Source organism: Acomys russatus, chromosome 10 (genome assembly GCF_903995435.1).
Source record: "Acomys russatus chromosome 10, mAcoRus1.1, whole genome shotgun sequence".
Classification (NCBI taxonomy): Eukaryota; Metazoa; Chordata; class Mammalia; order Rodentia; family Muridae; genus Acomys; species Acomys russatus.
In genome coordinates, this window is record NC_067146.1 from 18,942,923 (window position 1) to 18,962,494 (window position 19,572).

The 19,572-nt window shown below is 38.6% G+C and overlaps 1 protein-coding gene across 1 annotated transcript in view; it reads right to left on the reverse strand.

The window, feature by feature from the left end:
- The window catches only part of Ptprz1 (protein tyrosine phosphatase receptor type Z1), a 183,857-nt gene that overhangs the window by 23,168 nt on the left and 141,117 nt on the right, over positions 1-19,572 (reverse strand). Inside the window, exons 13-17 of the mRNA XM_051151872.1 lie at positions 18,275-18,419; positions 11,177-11,268; positions 5,217-5,302; positions 2,674-2,694; positions 2,401-2,497 (exon numbers count right to left, since the gene is read on the reverse strand). Coding sequence (XP_051007829.1) covers positions 2,401-2,497; positions 2,674-2,694; positions 5,217-5,302; positions 11,177-11,268; positions 18,275-18,419 — 441 coding nt within the window. The remainder of the gene's footprint in view (positions 1-2,400; positions 2,498-2,673; positions 2,695-5,216; positions 5,303-11,176; positions 11,269-18,274; positions 18,420-19,572) is intronic.

Consider the following 19,572-nt stretch of genomic DNA (forward strand, 5'->3'; position numbering starts at 1 on the left):
TCTTTAAACTAGGGTTGTTTTTCTTTATTTCTAATATAGATCTGTTAGTACCATTTTTCCAGGTTGTTTTAGGTGAGAAATAAAGCAGTACTATTTACGATGCTAAGGAAACTCCTAGCCTGCTTAACATAACCAGGACAAATGTCTCAGATGAAGAAACAACTCTATAGTAGAATCCTCTGCTAAAAATTAAATACTGGTGTGAATCATACAGAAGGGAAGGCAGCATCTAAGCAAACTACTGAAGAGAGCATAGTAAGTAATGAGAGCAACATGCAATCCCAGAGGCTCCCACAACCAGCCTGGATGGAGAACTTAAGCAACCCTGTGGTGATGGATGTAGTTAGGAAGCCATCCAGTGACCATAGGAGAATGGATCTAAGTTTTATGTTTTTTTTTCCTCTTAGAGGGAGGAAGGAATGTAAAATCAGATTTCAAGGTAAGGAGGGAGTACTCTGCAGGCTTCCAAAAGCAAAACGGATATATCAGCCCAGCCACAAAACCTTGGGTCTACAATATTATACTGCAAAATATACTAGGGCAATGGTGGCACAAATCTTGTGGAAGTAAACAACCAATGTCTGCTTTGATCTAAGCCCCACTCCAAGGGCTGTAATTCATACCCGACACTGCTTTGATGACCAAGAACTAGATACTTGCTGGCTCAGAGACCTGGAGTGAAACCAAACACTACGGGTCTTTAAAACAAAAAGTAGCAATAAAATGACTCCTAATGACGTTCTGCTATATTCAGAAATCAGCGTTTTATTCAGCCATCATTAGAGAAACTTTCTCCTGTAGCAGACTGGAACAAATACAGAGGCACCCACACCTGGAGATTACACACATAAGGAGAGAGAGACAAAGAGACCTTGGAACACTCAGCTCACCCTGTCTCCCAGTCACCCCCCCCCCCCCAGGGCTCAGGGAACCACAGGAAAAGGAGGCAGAAAGACTGTAAGAGCCAGAGGATGGAGGACACTAGGAGAACAAGTCCCACTAAATCAACTGAGCAAAGCTCATACGAACTCACAAAACCTGAAGCAGCAAGCACAGGCATGCATGGGTCTGCACCAGGTCCTCTGTGTATGTATTATGGCTTTCAGTTTGGTGTTTTCATGGGACTTCTGTGTGTGTGAGCAAGTGGGTGCTGATTCTTGTGACTTCTCTTGGCTCTTTTCCTTCTGTTGGCTTGCCTCGCCCAGCTTTAATGTGATAGTTTCTGGCTTTATCTTATTATATTTTATTTTGCTAAGGTTTACTGTTATCTCTTAAGAAGGCTGTTCTTTTCTAATGACAGAGAGAGAGAGAGAGAGAGAGAGAGAGAGAGAGAGAGAGAGAGGATCCACAGGGGAGGGGAGGTGGGGAGGAACAAGTGCTCTAACAGGAATGAAGAAAAATGGAAATAGAAGGAAGGTAGAAATAAAACTGCATTACAGATGGAAGCACCAATGCTGCTCAAGGATGAAGGAAAAATGCAGCTAAGAAAATGTAGCAAGCAGGAAGCAGCAGAGGATGCTTAGCGGATCCTTTGTAAAACCCAGGAAGAATTCCAAGAGTGTATGGAAGCCAGCACAGGTAGGAGCAGAGAGGGGAAGCCAAGAGAAGCTCAGCTGGTTAATAAATTCACTAAGAGTGAGTGGATCCCAAGCAGAAGTTGGACTGTAAATTATAAACAGTGTCCGAAACCTCAGTTAGAGGAATAGAGTCCGTGGGCCTGAGGAAAGGACTAGATTAAAACTAAAGCTCCTTCCATACAAAGGAAGCAAATGCCATCGAGGGCCATGTGTGCTGAAGTGACCCCAGTGTAATGCTAGTACCAGCAGGCAGAACCTTCTCTCCCTGATCACACAGGCCTTGAAACAGCCCCACTGAGGGCCTTTGGCAAATGATGTGAGTCCACCCGCCAACAGGACAGCGCTGATAACGCCGCAGTCAGCTGAGTTAAAAACATACTTACAATGAACTCGGGATGGGTGGATCTGAGCTCAGGGGTTCTGCTTGATCAAAGGCACCAACCAAGGACAAAACATGCAACCATCATCAAACCCCTACCCAGATCTAACCAAGGGACAGAACATTCTCCACAGTTAAGTGGAGACTGGGGACTGACTTTCATAGGATCTCTGGTGTCCCATATTTGGCCATGTCCCTTTGTTGGGGAGGCCCAATGGCACTCGGAGGAAGGATAGCAGACTACGAAGAAGAGACTTGATACCCTAGCACCATATTCAGGGGGAGGAGGTCCCCCTTGGTCACAGTCATAGGGAAGGGGGATTGGGGTGAAAGTGGGAGGGAGGGAGGAATGGGAGGATGTATGGGATGGGATAGAAAATGAGATGTAATATGAATTATTTTATCTTTCAATAAAAATGTGTTTTAAAAAAAAAACATACTTACAGGCGACAATGTTGACGTATCTGTTCTTGTGCTTGTTTTCTGGGCGATTGGAGCTGTCTGCCGTAATACCTAAGTCAGCAGTACAACTCTGCACTTCCTGGGAAAAAAATGGCAGGCATAGCATTTTAACACAAGCTCTTTCAAAACAAGTTGCCTTCAAATATAAGGAAGACAAAACAAATAAAATAGTCTAGCAAAAAAAAATGTATATGCAAATTTACATGTTACAACTACTTCTTGGCTAAAAGAAAATGCAGTGAAATAATGCCTTACCTGGTAAAACTCTTTCAGTGTCTAATGAGGAAATGAATGCCAAAAAAGTAAAGAAATCAAATTCCACAGCACACGACAAATGAGAAAAGAAAGTGTTCATATTAGGTTTACAATGGAAAGCTAGGATCATGCAATAAATACATTTGTCACAAATAACACAACAGAATGTTTCAAACAGTTGCATGCAAATCAAAATGCCTAATAATTTGGAACCTTAGTTATGTAAATGGAAAAACAGCATGTTTAAATGGGGTGCAGATGTAACATGATGAATATTTAAAATGCAAATAAGAACCACATAGCCCAGGACCTGTTTTGTCATAGTAATTGGATTTGCTAACGTACAAATATAGTTTGAATTGACTTCAATAGCACTATTTGAAACTTTGAATTAGTGATACATTTTTTGAGTTATTTTACGGAATAAATAGCTTCCTGTTAGGTGGTTTATAACATATTTGGAGTTGTCAAAACATTAAATACTCTTAAAAGAGTTTTAATCACAGGCACCATAATTTTGAAACAAAATTTAGAAAGCATTACTTCGTATAGATTAAACTAGTAGAACAGTTTTGTTTTTCTTTTTTAAGTCTTCAATGGTCACAGAAAAACAGTTTGACTATCTTTCTATTAAAATGGATTAAAGACTTTCCCAGAAGTGTTTCTTAGCTAAACATAACAGTTTATGATTTATAAATATTTATAACTGAGAAAATAAAATGCAATCCTTCTAATTTCAGAGAAAATATAACCCAAATATGAGTCTAGCTCCCAGCAAATGTTCTAACCTCTGCCTATAGAAGCTCTTAAGGCCTCTTTGGCAACAAGACATTCTGAATGACTAAAACCAATTCAACAGATGAACCACTTACAAGGTGTAGCATTATTAGTGATTAAGCTAATTAGTAAGCAAATGAAAAGTTTTCTTAAATCAGACTGAGTTTAAAAGCAATGAAATTAAGAGAAATACTTTGAGTAGAAATATGTTTATTATATTAATTTAATTCTCTGGACTGTTTAATAATTTCAGGATGTCTCGATAGGTGTGAGTTGAATCTAACTGGCCTTTAGACAGTTTTAACTATAAATCATTTATTTTATGCTTAGGACTTGTTTTTGTGCATAGGGGAAGTCAGAGCTATTTTTCTTGTGTCTTTCCCTGCTGAGCTTTAGCTCTGTTTGATGGTGGTAGCCTGGCGGTTCCCATCAGTTACAAGAGCAGGTGTCTTTAGCACCAAAGTTAAAACTGACGCAATATATAATACAGTGCTCCCAGTGACCTACCTTAGAGTAACTGAGAGCTAACCAATCCTTTAATTATGAAACTATACTATAGCACACTTCTCTTCTATTCTTTTGAAAGTTTTCTAGTCTGTGTGGTCTCTCTCTCCCTCCCTCCCTCCCTCCCTCCCTCCCTCCCTCCCTCCCTCCCTCCCTCCGTTCCTCCCTATGTGTTGATTGACAGGACTCCTAGGAAGTTGTTGTTGGGCATAAGAAGTTGCTGCGTACACAGAGAATAGATCAAGGGACAACAAATCCAGCGATCAGGGAAAGAGCTCCAAGATCTTTAAAAAGAGAGTTCTAGGGAGTGTTGAGGAGGTGGGGAGTAAGGGAGGGACAAAAAGACAATATAGAGCATGGTGCTCCCTAGCTGGGGTGATGGGGTGATGAGAACCAAGGCTGAGAACTGTTTACTTGTTTTAAGATTAATGGAAGAGGTATGAGATTTGAATCCTACCAGTTGTTAATTAATTTCTATGAAGTTTGTTCACATCAGTTGTTTGTGTATGATTCCATATAATGAAATACAACTCCTGGAGTTGAAGAAAGGTTGACCATGAAGCCCCTGCTCGGCAGCCTATAACCCTCTGAAATGGCAGATCCTTGTCTGTGTGGCCTTCATTATTTTAACTGGGACACATGACTCTTTATTTTTGAGAAATGTGCTTGAGTGATAGGCCAGTGGGCATGATGCAGTAAAATTTTCCATTTCTTCTAAGAACATTTAACAATGATGTTAGAAAAAATTTTTAATTGATTATAAAGCTCAAAATGATTTTAGAAATATATGCTTTCTTGGAAAGTGAATGTGATTTTACTTTGTTTAATGAAAGTTTCTAAATATTCAGAATTTGTGTTGGTGTAGGTGTCATATTTACAATTAAGGATTTGTATTTAGTTTTGCTGAGAGTCAAGTTTAGTAGTTTAGTATAATTTATGTAGTTTAGAAAATGAAAATGAATCACTCTTACTTATTTAGGTTTGAAGAAAAGATTGTGAGCAATCTGCACTTAATGAGAGAGAATTCATGCTTATGTTTATTTCTTCTAACCCAAGCTCACTTTTAAAACAGAAAGCCAATCTTCCAAGTTAGATAGTAACCAAATCACATCACCTAAGCAGATATGTAATTATGGAACCAATATCATATTTTTCCTAGAAACAAGAGTTATTTCTATATATTTACATCATGAAGTAGTTTCCTGCTGAATGTTTGAAATTTACTACATTTGATATTATTAGAACAGACATTTAAATCATACCTCGAATTCTTCAGTGAACCCATTACTTGCATGTAAGTCTGCAACATGCTTTGGAAAATGCTTTATTGGGATTGCTCCAATATCATCTAAGTGAATAAAAACAAGCACATGAGAAAGGATAACATTTGAAATTACTATCTCTTCCATTATAAGGTATCGTTTAAAATAACTTCAAAATTCAGAGACTTGATACCCTATGAGCATATACAGGGGGAGGAGGTCCCCCTCAGTAACAGTCATAGGGGAGGGGAGTAAAGGGAAAATGGGAGGGAGGGAGGAACGGGAGGACACAAGGGACGGGATAACAATTGAGACGTAATATGAATAAATTATTAAAATATATTAAAAATAACTTCAAAATTCAAGCATGATAATTCAACTAAATTGCAATTAACATATATATATATATATATATATATATATATATATATATATATTAGACTTGGATTTGATTATAAATTTTTTCATTATATACTTAAAGAGAAACTAATTTCTTTTTAATGTTAATTTACAAAACATTACTAAAAAATCATACTTCTTACCAATGTACTCATCCTGTTTTGGGCACTTTTGTATAATATAAGTAAAGATTCTATGTAAATTCTGGCAAAAATATGTGCAGAAATAACGTATTATTTTACTTATTTAATAAATGTTTATTTATTTTTATGTGTAAAAATAAACATTTTTGTGTCAATACATAAAAAACTGGCCTTATGTTTGTAATATTGCACTGGCCAGATTTAAATTTGCCTCCTGTCTCAACCTCCCAAGTGCGAGATTTGAGGTATCGTACCACAATCCCCAGCTATATTTTCAGTTTATTATAATGCATGTACAATTGTATAAAGTTACATAGTTTAATATCTTATAATAAAAAACTATATGTTTATGCTTGAAAATATTTTTTCCTTCTCCTTATATGCAACAAAAAGCATTTCTATGAAGGCTGTGATAATGGAAGGGAAATGATAATGAAAAAAGCCTTTGGAACCTTTAATCTGTGAAGTTCCAAGAATTTTAACTTGAAAAAACACCATGTAAGTAAAGTCATGGATTTGTTAACTTATTTGTGAAAGGGCCAAACTATTTTAAGTAGCCCTGTATTTTTCTTTCCTTTTTCTGGGAAAGATTTTTCAGAGATTAAACGGTAGTTCACAGTATATGTTTTCACAAGCAATTTCTCTGACAAGGAAACATAAAACACATTTCACTAGAAATAATTATTTACACTAACAGATGTTCAGCATTTAGGCCTTCTAAAAAGTTTAAGCTTCAGTTATTAAGAATTTGTTGATTTAAGAAAAAATTAGAACCCATCTGTTCTCCCTCTCAGGTGAGTGGAGCTGAATGCTAACACTGAGTTAGCCAGTGATGCTTGAGAGGCACCTGGGTGCAAGTTCACCTTCTCACCTATAGAAAGGTCTTGCCTGAAAGTAGCATTTGTAATTAGGTAAGAAACAGAAATGGTCTGTCACACCTAAATCATTGGTTCCCATGAATGTCCTTTAGACCCACAGGTCCCCGCCACGCCCAGCACCACAGACGCACCAAGCCTTCCTGTCAGTTTGTTGACAATTGGTCTGCAAGTGAGGCTAAGATATGTACTTCCTGATTCCACATGAAGAGTAAACACCCCTACAATCAAGACTTTGTGTTCCAGACCTGAGTGAGTGAGAGGACCTGTCTCTGGCCACTGCTCTTCTGACATGCAAAAGGCAGGCTTTGGGGATGCTGAGGCAAGTGCCTGATTTTGAATTACTGTATTTTCCTGACTGTAACACACCATGCTGGCCTCTAGCTAACGTCAGAGCAAATCTGAAAGACCACGATGCTGGGGTATGTAGGGAAGATGGCTGCAAGTGAAGGAAATCACAATTCCACAGACATATGAGAGTTTTTAGTCTTCAGATGCTAAAAAATGTTAAAGAACGGATGCTGAACTGAAGTAACTTCACTGTCTTAGTATAAGCTAGAAGAAGAGAAAGCAATGTCTATGTACAGAGAGAACAAAATTAGTAACACTTATTTTATGTAACACAAATTCTAGTGTAAAGGAAAAAATGTAAAGAAAACAATTACTTTTTATATTTTGTTGATGGGATTTCAGAAGATAAGAATGTGCAAAACCCACATGTCTGCCAGCAATCTGGGAAGCATGTAAACAGTTTGAAATAAGACTTGTACAAATGACAACATCAGAGACAAGACTCTTTTCCCGCCTTGCTTTAAAATAAAAAACCTTGTCACTTTCTTATCCTTTTTCTTTTTATGTTTCCTCCTCAGTTTACATATTTTTTAAAAATTCATCCTTTCTTTCTCTTTTAAAAACTACTTTTCTTTTATTTTTTAATATTATATCATTTCCCCCAATCCCTTTCCTACCTCTAAATCCTCCCATCCACACGCCTCTTGCTCTCTTAATTCCTGTTGCAGTGTTTGTTATGTGTGTTTGTATTCTTTTGTTTGTTTGTTTGTTTTGTCTTTTGAGACAGTGTTTATCTCTGAGGCCCTGGCTGTGCTGGAGCTCGCTCTGTAGACCAGGCTGGCCTCAGTCACAGACATCTACCTGCTCGTGCTTAGTCAGTCATGCCGATGAGACTCCTGGCTGCAGCTTCTGACAGGTCAGGGGGGCACAATCTCACAGCAAGCTTCCTGCTCCTCCGGCTCTTACTGTCTTTCTCCCAGCTCTTCCTGAGAACGGTGTCGTAGACCTATCAGTTGGAACTGGGCTCCACAGCTCTGCTCCCTGATCAGTTGTGATTTTCCTAATGATTTCGATCTGTTGCAGAGAGAAGTTTTTTTGTTTGTTTGTTTGTCTTTGTTTTTTGATGAGGGGTGAGGACTACACTTATGTGGCTAGACTCTGGAGGAAGATATGTCCCTTTTTTTCTTATCCCTCTGCGTTCTGAAAAGTTATGTCTGATGTAATCTCACAAATGGCTGTGTGGAAAACTCTAGGATTAGGGAGTGTTGGCATCAAAATAATCCTACTTTCTGAATGTTGTCCATGTAACTGCTGATAAAATACTGTTTTCTTAAATATTCAATATCTGGAAGTGTGTAAACTATATATGCTTTCTGTTCTTGGCCACTGCCTGTACTACCACCACTGTTTTGTGGCATTTGTTTTTTTTTGTTTTTTGCTTTTTGGTATGTATGTGTTTATGTGCACACAGGTGATCCCAATATTAAGAAATCTTTTTACACATAAACACATGTGATCAAAAATGATCTCCCCTCATGTTTTATGTCAACTAGACACAGGTAGAGTCATTTGGGAGAGGGACTCAGGAACAGTGGGAAGAAAATGCCTCTGTCACACAGCCTACAGCCAAGTCTGTCCACACATATTGCTGATTCATGACTGATATGGGTCGGCCGGAGATCCCATCGACTCGGGTGGGGCAAGCCCTGGGCTGGTGCATAGTTGTGTAACAGGTTGAGCAAGCTATGGAGAGCAACCCAATAAGCAACATTGCCCCCACGGCTTCTGCTTCAGTTCTGCCTACAGATTCCTGGCTTGCGTTCCTACCCTGGCTTCACTCAGTGATGACTGTCATCTGGAAGCATAAGACGCAGTAAACCTTTTCCTTCCCAAGTTGCTTTTGGTTACAGTGTATCAGAACTGCAATAGAAAACCCAACTGAAAAGAAATTAATTGGTACCAGGTTCATGCAATTGCTGAGAAAGCTATGCCCTGTTTTTGGGAAGAGGCTTGGGAAGGGTTTTGGAACTTTGGGCTATAAAAGCCATTGAGTGTTCAGAGCTTAGGGAGCTATTACGGGTACTTGGATGGTTATGCTGAGAGCAGTGTAGACAATGGAGGCCTAGCTTGGGAAGTTTCAGGGGGAAATTTGAGAGTCCCATAAGGACTCTTTTAGGGATATTTAGTATATTGAATGAGGAATCTGCAGTTCTAGCCATCTCAGGCTTGAAAATAGGCCGTGATTAAGAAGAGACCAGCATTGCTAAGGCAAAGGTCTTCAGGGAACTGTTTCCTCAGGTCAACAGACAGATGTTGTAGTACAGAATGGGCCTACGCTCTGCCTTTGCTGGCAGCCCAACTTGGTAATATCTAAGAGTTCTCCGGGTGGTACTTGTTTTGAAGACAGGAAAGGATCATGAGAGACATTGAGGGTTGGCATTAGGAGGGGCCAGGGGAAGGTGCAGTCCAGGTGCAGCAAAGACTCTATCACTTTAGGGATGCCATTGCCATGAGATGACCTCCAACGACAGCAGCAAGTGTGGAGAGCTAACCTGAGACTCCAAGACAAGCTGCCTGTGCTGTGGATGACAGAGACAGAGAAATGGAGCTAACAATGTCCTATGAGCCCAGAAGATAGTAAGTCCCAGCTGTTTGACACTGTGCACTATACTGTTAGACTTTGGTTTTGCCTTGACCTGATTCTAACTGTGTGCCACTCTTCCTTTATGAAATAAGAAGAGTGTAATTAATTTTTTTATTTTCCAGGAGCCCACACTTAAAAGACTTCAGAATTTTAGAGATACTTTGGAAATTCTAGGAAGGCTTTGAAATTGGAAGGAATCTGAGTTTTAATGTGTTTGAGTTATTAGAGACTGTGGAACTTTTAAAAGTTAGAATATTTTATATGGTCACATTGATATGAACGTAACATCTTGGAGACAACAAGAAAAGTAATGCTATAGTTTGATAGTTATATGTTTTTATGTCAAGTTGCAAAGGGGGCAATTGTCCTGGTTACTTCTAGGGTATTTTGACTCAAACTAGAGACTTGGGAGGTGGGGTGTTAGATAGAGAAATACCTCTTTAAGGCTGGCCAAGTTTGTTGGTCATTTTCTTGATTAATGATTGAAATGGGAGGGCCAAGCCCACTGTGGGTGGTGCCAGGCTTGTGCAGTTCTTCTGAGTTCTATAATAAAGCAGTCTTAGCAAGGCACAAGGAGCAAGCCAGTAAGTTATGTTATTCCATGGCCTCTGCTTTAGTTCTGGCCTTCAAGTTCCTGCCTTGATTTCTTTCCCTGACTTCCCTCAGTGACAGCGTATGACCTGAACTGCTGAGGCATTGTAAAATGAAATAAATCCTCTCCTTCCCAATTTGCGTTTGCTCATGGTGTCTTATAATGCAATAGAAACCCTGCTACAGGAATTACACTTAGTCTTATTTTTTCTCCTGGCCACATTAATTGCTGTGAAATAGTCTGACCATCTTTGCTTAGGTTTCCTCTAACAACAATGGAAATGAGTGAAAGCATTATTGTGCTCTTAGTTTTTGTTTACTTGACACAAATGAGTCAGTCCAGGATGAGAGAACTTCAGTTGAATAACTGCCTCCTATAAACTGTCTTCTGGGCATGTCTACGGGGAATTTTCCTAAGTCAATTCTTGACATAAGGGAACCCATCCTACTGTGGGCAATGCCACTCCTAGGCAGGTGGCCCTGGGTTGTATACAAAAGCAAAATAAGCAAGCCATGGGGAGCAAGGCAGTCAGTGGCATACTTTCATGTTCTCTGTTTCAATTCCTGCCTCCTGGTTTCTGCCTTGGGTTCATGTACTGACTTCTCTCAGTGATGAACTATAAACCTTAAGCTGAAACGCTGAAATAAACCCTCCCCACCCTCAGGTTTTTTTCGGTCTTTTTTTTTTTTTTTTTTAATTCCAACAATGGAAACCCAACTAGGACAATTATTTTCAACTAATATTAATTGCTAGTAATTTTTCTACCTATTGTACCAGAATAGTTACAAATTTTTTATCACATCATCCCTATGACTAAGAACATATGACATTAGTGAGAATAGCAGCAAGACTGGTTGGTGACTGACACACGATATAACACTTACTTTAGTAACACAAATATTTACTGATGTGCGTCATAGATATTTGAAAAATATTCCAATGAAGGCAAGCCTTCCTTTATCCTTCTTTTTGTTCAGCATATAACAGCTGCTTATGAGCACACTCTATGCCATTACCTGAAATTGGAAAGATGGGTGTTGGTGGAGTAGAGATCACTCGAGGGGATGTGTTGTCTTCCAAGTAAAAGTGAGCAGTCTGGAAGCATTTTCTGGAAGGAAAGGCAAGAACACATAAGAAGCTGGGCTTCTAGAAAATTTAGATGGAAGTTTCTAGATCACAACAAAAGTGGACGCAGGATCAGAAGAGTAACAATTGCAACTACAGGAATTCCATGTTATCTGAGTTTATCTCACTTTTACCAGTACCGGTTGCAAAAAAGTAAGCTGACATCAGAGAAGCTGAAGGCAGAGGTAGCATTTGAAGGGGAAGGTTGGTACCAAATAGTACTCTGCAGATGTAGGAAACAATGTGTCTTGGGAACTCTCTGATATTGGCATGTACCAAGGTGTCTTGCCAACTTCGCAGGACAGGGGTTGAAAGTAAAGAAAGTGCCCACCTGACATTCTTAAAACAATCATGCCCTCTGGAGCATATTGGCCTGGTCGGGAAAGCTATGTCTATATAGAAATGAAATTCCACACAGGCATCCCTTTGAGATAAAAAGGAAGGCAGCTTTCACTGTGTAGTGCTGCAGCAGCGATGGGACTTAAGGGAGGATAATGAGCAAGCAAAACTAGAGGTGATTTTATTTCTGACAGATGCTAGTGTTGTTGATGAGCGTTCAGAGAATGAATATATTTAGAATCAATGACAATTGTGACCTACGATGTCACCTGCATCTATTTTCATTCAGATAATAAGAGTAACATCTGGTGAGAGCACACTACAGAGTACTGAGAAGAGCAAAGACACAACTACTGCTATACAATAAAGCGAGTCATCCCTTAATTTAAGAAATTTAGGTAATTAAAACCGCTAATGACTTTTTTTTTGATGTGTTTTATTTTATTTAAGTTATTCACGAATGGTTGAGTTTCAACAGAAATCTCTCTCTAAGGGAACATGTTAATCTTATTTTCTATTGTAAAGCTCCAAGCCACAAGTTATTTATCCTAATGAGCTTTATCAGGACATTTGTTCTTATTCAGTGACCTCTTAAATCTTCATATTTTTCCAGTAAATCAGTTCCCTGGATACAGCTCTTGAATTGCCTCCCACTGTTATTAAAATCATATTGTTATCTTAGCGAGGACTATAAAGTCCTAGTTCCACCAATCTTTGTCACTTTGCTGCAGCTAACCCCTTCACCCAGCAGGCTGCAGCTCTCCCAGATCTCATTTTCTCTTAGAGAATCTCTATTCGTACCACGTTAGCGCCTTGGGTTCTGCTGCTCTGTCTGCCCACATGCCTCCTTCCCATTATTTTTTCATTATCCCCAATACTACATCCTCTGAGAGCCCTGAATATCCAAGTCACCATTCTGCTCCCTTTGGTTGTGCTGTGGCACATTCCCTATGGAAAATGCAAAACCTTCTCTACTTAGGATGGGACTAGCTCTGGATAAACTCATTGTTAAGTAGAAAAGCACCATGAGCTGAAAATGCATTAAATACATACCCAGTCCACCACATGCCATAACTTAGCAACACAGTGCAAAGTAGAGTGTTTGTTATTTGCTTCTATGTTAAGTGGCTGACTGGAAATTTTGAGTTATTATCACTGCCCAGAAACTCAAGAGAATAGTTAAACTTCATATGGCAAGTTGGGGGGAAAAATCAAATTAAAACTTTAAGTCCAGTTTCTACTGGATGTGATCTCCTTTGTCAGTGTGATAAGGACAAGAAAGGTTAAATCATCTTAAGCCAGGAACCTTCCATTACTTATGCATTTGTTGTTTTGTTTTTACATTTATAGTTAGTCTCCTCTGCCAAAATGTAGGCCAATCATGCAAAATAGTTAATTACCACAATGTTATTCATCAGTGCCACCATGTTATAGGCACTCCAAGATACTTTTTTCAGTGAATTCAGTGTAAAATTGTGTAAAATTATAACTTATTTTCTCACTTTAGTGTCAAAAGAAAAGAAAAATATAAAGCAACAGTATTCATAGCAAGACAACACTTGGCTCCTAGAGTGTAAAGCCCTTGAAAAAAAAATCACACCTGAGAGAACAGTACAGTGTTTGGGAGGGGTGGAGAGAGAGAGAGAGAGAGAGAGAGAGAGAGAGGAAGAATAAGAGGAGGAGGAGGAAGAGGAGCAGGGGGGGAGGAAGAGCAGTAGTATTATAAGAAGATGTGTGGATGAGCAACCACACATCAAAGGCACCCAGAGACCAGCTTTATCTTGGAAAGCAGAATCTGTAGTCAGATGAAGAATGGGAACATGGGAAACAACCAGGCCCGCAGATAAAGAAACTGTGCTAGTGACGGTCCACATGAGTGACTCTAAGTCTGTCCTGGAGCAGTCATGACAGGGAAAATGTGTTGTGTATGCAACCGTGGTTAGCATGCTCTGACACTGACATGGAGATGATGGACTTCGGACATGCCTTCTGAGACTTCCTGCAATTCACAGCTGATGCACAAGTCACTTAGCATTCTACCTGGTATTTAGTTTAGTTTTGACTTGGGATCTCCAGGAGCAAGGGGCTTGATGTCACACATCACATTTAGTTAACTAACCATTTCCTTTGTCTACTAACCTAAAGCCCATTCTCCCATAAGTATTGCCAAATGATATAAAAAGCATATGTAACGCTGTGTATATCTCTCTGTTGGTATCTATCCTCTGGCTAGATAAATCCTCCCAGCAGGGTGCAGTGGTGGATACCTGTAATCTTAGCAGATCTGCAGAGGCAGGTAGATCTTTGTGAGTTTGAGGCCAACCTGGTTTACTAAGTGATTCCAGGACAGGCATAGCTACCTGGAGAAGCCCTGTCTCGAAAAACAAAACAAAAACAAACAAACAAAAAAAACCCTACCAACTATGTCTGAGCCTCAAGTAAGACAACTTGAAGTTTCAGAACATTTGAAAGAGATGGAGTATATAGCCATAGATAGTTAAATAGACGAACAGAGGATGAACTGGTAACTGAGAGGAGGGGAAGAAGAAAGCATTTAATAGAATATAAAAAATGTAATTGAAAACATTGTAATTTGCCATGTTGCTACTGTGTGTTATAGGAATTTGGTTAATACCAATTCTGCTAGCTTTAAACACACAATGAAGTCTTTCACTGGTTTTTGACATGTGGCCTAGTGATGATTTGACATTAATTTTCCAAAAACTCCTGTAAATCATACCAAAAATCTTGTATGAGCAAAGAATTAAAGGTGCACAGTTGCTTAGGTACATTTTACAGTGATGTTCTCCTTGAAGGCCCATATGGTACTGGGATCCTACACTCAGGGTTGTCAGTTGTATCCAAGGACCCACAAATACGAATTTAAGGTCGAGAAGTAATTTATATTTCCTAGTCCCATTTCTTCATGGAAAACAACTGTATCGGTGGAATGTCGTCCCCCATACATTTGATGATGTGCTCTTTTGCCACACAAAATGTTATTTTTCATGTTCTAACTCTTTTAAGATGCTCTTTAAATTTTTTTATAGTTCTTCTTTATCTATAAATAAATAAATAAGTCTTCCCCGTGGAAGTAGTTTTGCATCTTATAAACTTATGGTGTGGTGCATGTAAATTATACCTTAAAACATCTGGAAAACAATTCCAAGACATATTACTTAATGTATGACAAGGCTCTGCTTCTATATCCCATCTGTTCCAAATAAGCAGTGAGTGTCTTCATGTCTATGTGCTAAGTGTTGATAACTGTGTCTCCTGCTAATTATCACTCCGCCATGCTGAAAAAAGTGATGACTGTTTTAAACTTGTGGACACAGGTCCCATCAATCAATGGTAATCTGATTATTTAATTTACACCTTTCTTTAACAGTATTTAGAATTAAAAGCTGGAAATGTGTAATTATATCCCTTCTCAGAGTCCTCATACAAATAGAAAAACAACATTCAGCCGCGTTCACTCACACACAGTCCATCTAACGAAAGTCTCACAACACACTTAAAGATGACTTTACAGGTACTGCCCAATGCAAAATTCATGGCCCAGAAGGGACACGACCAAGGCCACCTGATAAATTAGAAGTGACACCGGGGAAGGGGCTCGGTTTTCACCATCTATGATTTGTTCTGTCTCTCTGCTACACTGTTTTCTCTCAGTGTCTCTACAAAGCACAGGTAAACACACAGGTAATGAGGCAAAGGATAGGACAAGGTTCCACTTTGAGCTTAATTTTCTACGAAAAATTATATCAAAAGCACATTTTAATATTTTAAATAACTTTGTGGCTTTACCTCTCACATTTAGGTCTACGATCTTTTAAATTTTTTCACTTGTTACTTGCTTACTTTGCATGCATATGCAGGGAGTATACGTGTGTGGAGGTCAGAGGTCACATTATGAGTCAGTTCTCTCTTCCAACAATGTGGATCCCAGGGATTGAACTCAGTGTCTCCTGAGCCATCTTGTCGGCATCTGTTTTGAGCTAGTGTGTGTGTGTGTGTGTGTGTGTGTGTGTGTGTGTGTGTGTGTGTGTGTGTGTGTGTGATGAGGGAAAGGTCCATCTCATGCATCTTCTAGTCCCTCCTTCCACTTGTTAAAGTGACATTATCTGTTCATGAGAAGGGCTTGGGACTCTTGTCTAAAGCTTGATCAAGCACATAAGAAATTATTTCTAGGTTCTCCATTCTACTGCACTGCACTGCTGGTTTATTCGTAGTGCCAGAACTTAGACTTTTGACTCCTCTAGATCTGCAGCAAACTTTCAATTCAGGGAGTGTGAGCCATTCGTCTTTGCAACATGCTTAGAGGAAAGTTTACAAGGTAAGTCCTCATGACTTCAGGGTAGGATCTGCCTTCTTAGACATAATAGTGTCATAAGCAACCACAAGAATGGATGAAGCGATGTCACTGAAATCAAAACATTAATGCTTTAAAAATATTACTCTGCAAATAAGAAGTCTATACACAAATAGAAAAAATTGTAAATTGGGTAATGGTGAAGATGTGTGTGTGGTACATATTAAAATGTTTGCAGTTCAGATATAAGAGCTATGGGCTGGGGAGATGATTCCATTGGCAAAGCACTTGCTACACATGTTTAAGGACTGGAATTCAGATATCTGAAATCTATATAAAAGCCAGGTAGGCATGGCAGCCTGCATCTAATCCTTGAACACTGCAAGACAGACTCTTAGAGATCCCCAAAGCAAGCTGAGCAGTCAGACCAGCTGAACTAGGAGGCATGGGTTCAACAATTTCATCTGTTTTTCCTGACAATAAATATTGAGTAATCCAAAGGTAAAAACACTCGGATTTTAGTTTCTCATGAACTATCAGACCATATTAAACACAATGAACTTTAAATTTGCACAAGATAGCTTAGAACAGTTAGTAGAAATTATGAGACGTATTCCAGCTACTTCATTTACATATAAATCACCTGCCGTTTTATTAGAGTTTATCATTAGCACTATTTAATATGAGATATGATTTGTTATATCTTCCATCTTTTGTTAAAATGATCTAAAACAAACTCTAACTCATCTAAACATTTCATTTTGTAGGGAAAATTAGATTAGAGAAGATGAGTAAACTGAACAAACTGACTATAAAAATGTCCTCAAAAATTTGGGCAACCAGTCTAGTGGGAGGGGAAGAAAAATCAAACAAAAGCTAGTTGAATAAACATTTATAAGCTGTGTGCAGTGTTCAGAGACTCTGTTAACCATGCCATCTTCTATAGAAAGTGACAGTAGGCACAAGAGCACAGACAGAGGAAAGTAGCTTTTTATCTTGTTATTGAGTAAATGCGCTCTTAAGAAAAACACGATCTCTTGGCATATCTTGAAGCCTACTCTGTTTCATACAGGAAGTCAGATGTGAGACACGGTTGGTCTTAGAAGTGTTTCTTTGTAGCCCAACAACAAGCTACATACAATCAACATCAAGCTACACACAATGACACACTGACTTGGGCATGTTCAGTCCAGTTCACTCAGCTTCCTGGACCTTCTGTCCACCTGCCTGCAATGCAGACTCCCTAACTCCTGAACAAAATGGAGGCCCAGCCCAACATCTCGCTTTACACTTAACCGCCAGTCCTGGTTTTTTAAGGTACCCTGTTCTCTGATCACTCTGCATTAGATTCCAGCTGCTATGCATGTATGTTTGTGTAATATTAAAACAGTTTTTCCTAGAAAAGTGTTTTTTCCTCAGTAACCATGAGTTCTTTAAAAGCCATGATGCTTATTCAAATTTTACTGTGTTTTTAAATTTTAATTTTCTGACAATAGTTGACATGGTTATTAACCATGGGATAACAACTGAAGAGCAGGGGTTTGAACTTACAGAAGGCTGAAGTTGTTATAGACCTCCTGAACACAACTCTCCTTTAGAAAAACAGCATAAGTTACTAAGCAAGAAAATTTTTGTGTCATCATTGAGTTCTTGTTTTCCAAGAGACAGGTTGACTGACATAGTGTGTCTTTGGTAAATTCATGACTTAGTTGTCTGTTCTTGGTACAAGGAAGGGAACTTATTATACTGTCCTGGTCCTTGAAAGATATTGAAGGGTTCCTGGAGAGTACGTTTCATCTTCAAAGACAATTATAAAGAGTTCTAAATGCCTTTGCATATTAACATAGTCATTTTCCATATCTTTATATTATAGCAGCTTAATTTTTATCTCTGCCTGTAGCCTATGATTTTTTTCATTACTGTACACAATTGATATACATCTTATAAAATTCATTTAAATATTTTTCATATAAGATTATCGAAGATTATTTTTCTAAATAATAACTTTTGTATTTATAACAGTTGATAAAATACTTATTATTTATAGTAAATGCTATGATAATGTTTGGATGTTAACTTGATTAACACGAAAATATTATGTCGAGACACCTTAGCAAATATTAACTAAAGTTCAAGTTCTTCCATTGACCTTCACTCCTTTGAGTACAGAAAACACCAGCCTTTAGATTCACGAGTTTACCTTGCTTGTAGGTGAATATATTAACGGTTACTTTAATGCAAAAAGAACTTTGTATATGATTTGGAGCTCTTTCAGATTAAATATAGGCAGAAGTCTGAGCTTTAATAATGCAAATTTCCAAAACACTCAACTTACCTCCAATAGATGAGAATACCAACAAGAACCACTAGACACATAAAAGTCAGGGCAGACACGATCACAAGGGGGATAACCGCTTTCTTCTCAGATTCCAAGCCCTCAGCTAGACCAATTCGAGACTCATGGCTACTATTACTGGCCTCTGTAGTCAGAGAAAATTGAGAGAGTTGAGATTTAAGATGAAGGAAAAGTAATGGCATTTTCCAACTGATTAAATGCAACCTGCATTGTTGCTACTTACCTTTAAATATGACTCTATGAGGCAAAGGTTGTCTATACATCAGTTTAAGTAAAATGAAGTTTAAAAATTAAAACAAGGTGCTAGAGATAACATTAGAGGTAGGGTGTTTTAGCAGGATCTGGAACTAATACTGGTGGGAAAAATTGCTCAAAGGAAAACTGGAGTATCAACATTAGGAAATTACTGTTAAAAATAAAAGTCAGGTCATGGTCATGTCAATTGCTAGTCTACTTTTATCACAAGAATATACATCTTAGGTACAGCAGATAGATATGACTCTATAGAAAGACAAGGTCTTCAAAAAACCCCAGAGACATGTAGAATATGGCATTTAAAAAGATTTTTATTACTTTAAGGATTCATTGACAATGAGACAGGTTAACTCCTGGCAACTCCCAGCCTACCTCAAAGAAGATGATGAGCATCAAAGAACATCCTTATGGAGATGGCTTCAAATGTGGCAAACGAGCCACTGGGCAAAATGTCCTCATTTCTACCACAGACAGAATTCTGCCTAAAAAAAGGGCAAGCTTGGATTCAGGCAGAGTTGATAGCCAAACTCTGCCAAGACAGGGCAAACAAGTCCTCAATAGCTCCTGCCTTACCAATATGTCTTTCAGATATATTGGGCCAGAAGGCTGAAGAAGGCTCCAATATTATAAAGAGTTTTGGGTGACTATTCAGGTAGAAAACTGTCTCTGTCATCTTCTCATTTGGAAAGCTACTAGCCTGCACTCCCAGCATAGTCAGGTAACTAAATTTACTCCTTCTCAAGTCTCTGAGGGAGCTGAAGACCAGGTAGCTTAGTTTTACCAGGAAGCTTAATTGTTTAGGGATTAAGATGTTTTTAGGTCTAAATAAGTGCTCTAAATTGATAATGACAATATATGATGGAGATTGATTTGCATTCAGAAATTTAGATGCACCATGATAGGAAAGATGTCTTCTTCAAGGCCGTCAAATACAAATAGCCAAAGCACTAAGAATATAACATTTATATAATTCCTGATTGTGTCATGGTTCTTCTTGCTATAGGTAATTTATTGTATATATG